This window comes from Dendrobium catenatum, unplaced genomic scaffold (genome assembly GCF_001605985.2).
Source record: "Dendrobium catenatum unplaced genomic scaffold, ASM160598v2 fragScaff_scaffold_938, whole genome shotgun sequence".
NCBI lineage: Eukaryota > Viridiplantae > Streptophyta > Magnoliopsida > Asparagales > Orchidaceae > Dendrobium > Dendrobium catenatum.
Genome location: NW_021319400.1, coordinates 369,759 through 371,271, shown reverse-complemented (window position 1 = coordinate 371,271; position 1,513 = coordinate 369,759). Strand labels below are relative to the sequence as shown.

Below are 1,513 nucleotides of genomic sequence, written 5' to 3'. Positions count from 1 at the left end.
TTTAGTTTTACTATTTTCTGAATAATCTCAAAGTAAATCAAAAGGGAAACCAACCACATAAAGTAACCGTTCTACTAGAAAGTTGTGGTGCTCATTTTTTGAAGGTTCATATATAATGGTCTATTGCTTAGCGTTGAACCTTGGCTATTTTCATGGTTGTCTTGATTGAGTGGCTGCTTCGATGGTCTTGATCGGGTGGCTACTTTCTTTGGGTTGCTCTTTGGCCGTTGTTCACTCTTGGCCCTTATTCCTTTTTTGTGTTGTTCTGTTAGGTTTTTATTTTGCTTTTGTTGTCTCTTGTAATAGATTGGATCGACAGCTTGTAGATTTTACTTCAAATGTTGTATTTTTATAGGGCTGTTGATTCATTAAGGACTTATAAACTTCTTTTTAATTAACACTTAGGCCCATTGTATGGGTTTTATTAAAAAAAAAAAAAAAATCTTCTGAATAATTTCGCTTTATTTGAGGTTTTAATGTTTTATTTTAAAATTTCGCTGCCTTTGTTGTATGACTTGCTTGAATACCCATTATACCCTCCTCCACGCACATACAGAAAGCATTCTCACTCTGTCTCACCATAAACAGTCGTCCATTGTTCAGACCTACAACAGAACATCACAATGCAAACAGCAACACCACTGCCCCACTCTCCCTCTTCCTCTTCCCCACCAGCAGACCACCCGCCGCCTCCTCCGCCGCCGTCGTCATCTCCAGCAACCCCAGACTTCTCCTTAACTCTATCTGCACAGCCAACCACCTCCTCCCCTTCCACCTCCTCTTCCTCCCCCTCAACTCCCCAGCACCAAAGAGACCTCCGTCTCTTCCCCTGCCTCTTCTGCAACAAAAAATTCCTCAAATCCCAAGCTCTCGGCGGCCACCAGAACGCCCATAAGAAGGAGCGAAGCGTCAGCTGGAACCCTCACCACCTATATCTCACGCCACCGCCGCCGACGCCGCCTCCGCCTACTTTTTTCTCCTCCCCGGTGTCGCTCCCAATCGAATCCCATGGATGTCGGTCTTCGGCTGTTGTCGGCGAGGCGGCCGGTTTCTTTGGGGTCCATAGTGGTGGCGCCGCCCGCTTTGGTGATGGTTATGGCCAGCATTTATTTGTTCCTGCGCCGGCGGGGGATGCCACAGACGGATGCGAGACGATGGATTTTCTTAATTGGCAGAGGGGATCTGTTCTCAATCAATGGGAGGCAAATGAGGATGTTGCAGCCGATGAGGAAGAGGACTCACAAGTTGATCTTTCTCTAAGGCTTTGATTTAGGTCAGGATCTCTAATTCAATCTTTTTTTTTTTTGGAATAAACTATTTTAGAGCTCAATCAAAATGGGTGAACCATATGAAATATTATTATTACATCCACATTTATTTTTTCTTTAATAAATTCTAAATTGAATTATTCTCTCTTGTAATATGAACCTACATATTATTGACATTAAGAATTTATTTGAAATAATTTTTTTACTATTTTATTTTTAAGATTATAATCATAAATTTTATTTTA

At 41.8% G+C, this 1,513-nt stretch overlaps 1 protein-coding gene across 1 annotated transcript; it reads left to right on the top strand.

Annotated features, from left to right (window-relative positions):
- Positions 1-623: 623 nt before the first annotated feature.
- On the top strand, positions 624-1,268 carry LOC114578334 (protein LATE FLOWERING-like). The gene has a single exon (XM_028697452.1). It carries the CDS (start codon positions 624-626, stop codon positions 1,266-1,268), a length of 645 nt encoding a protein of 214 aa, XP_028553285.1.
- Positions 1,269-1,513: the final 245 nt, after the last annotated feature.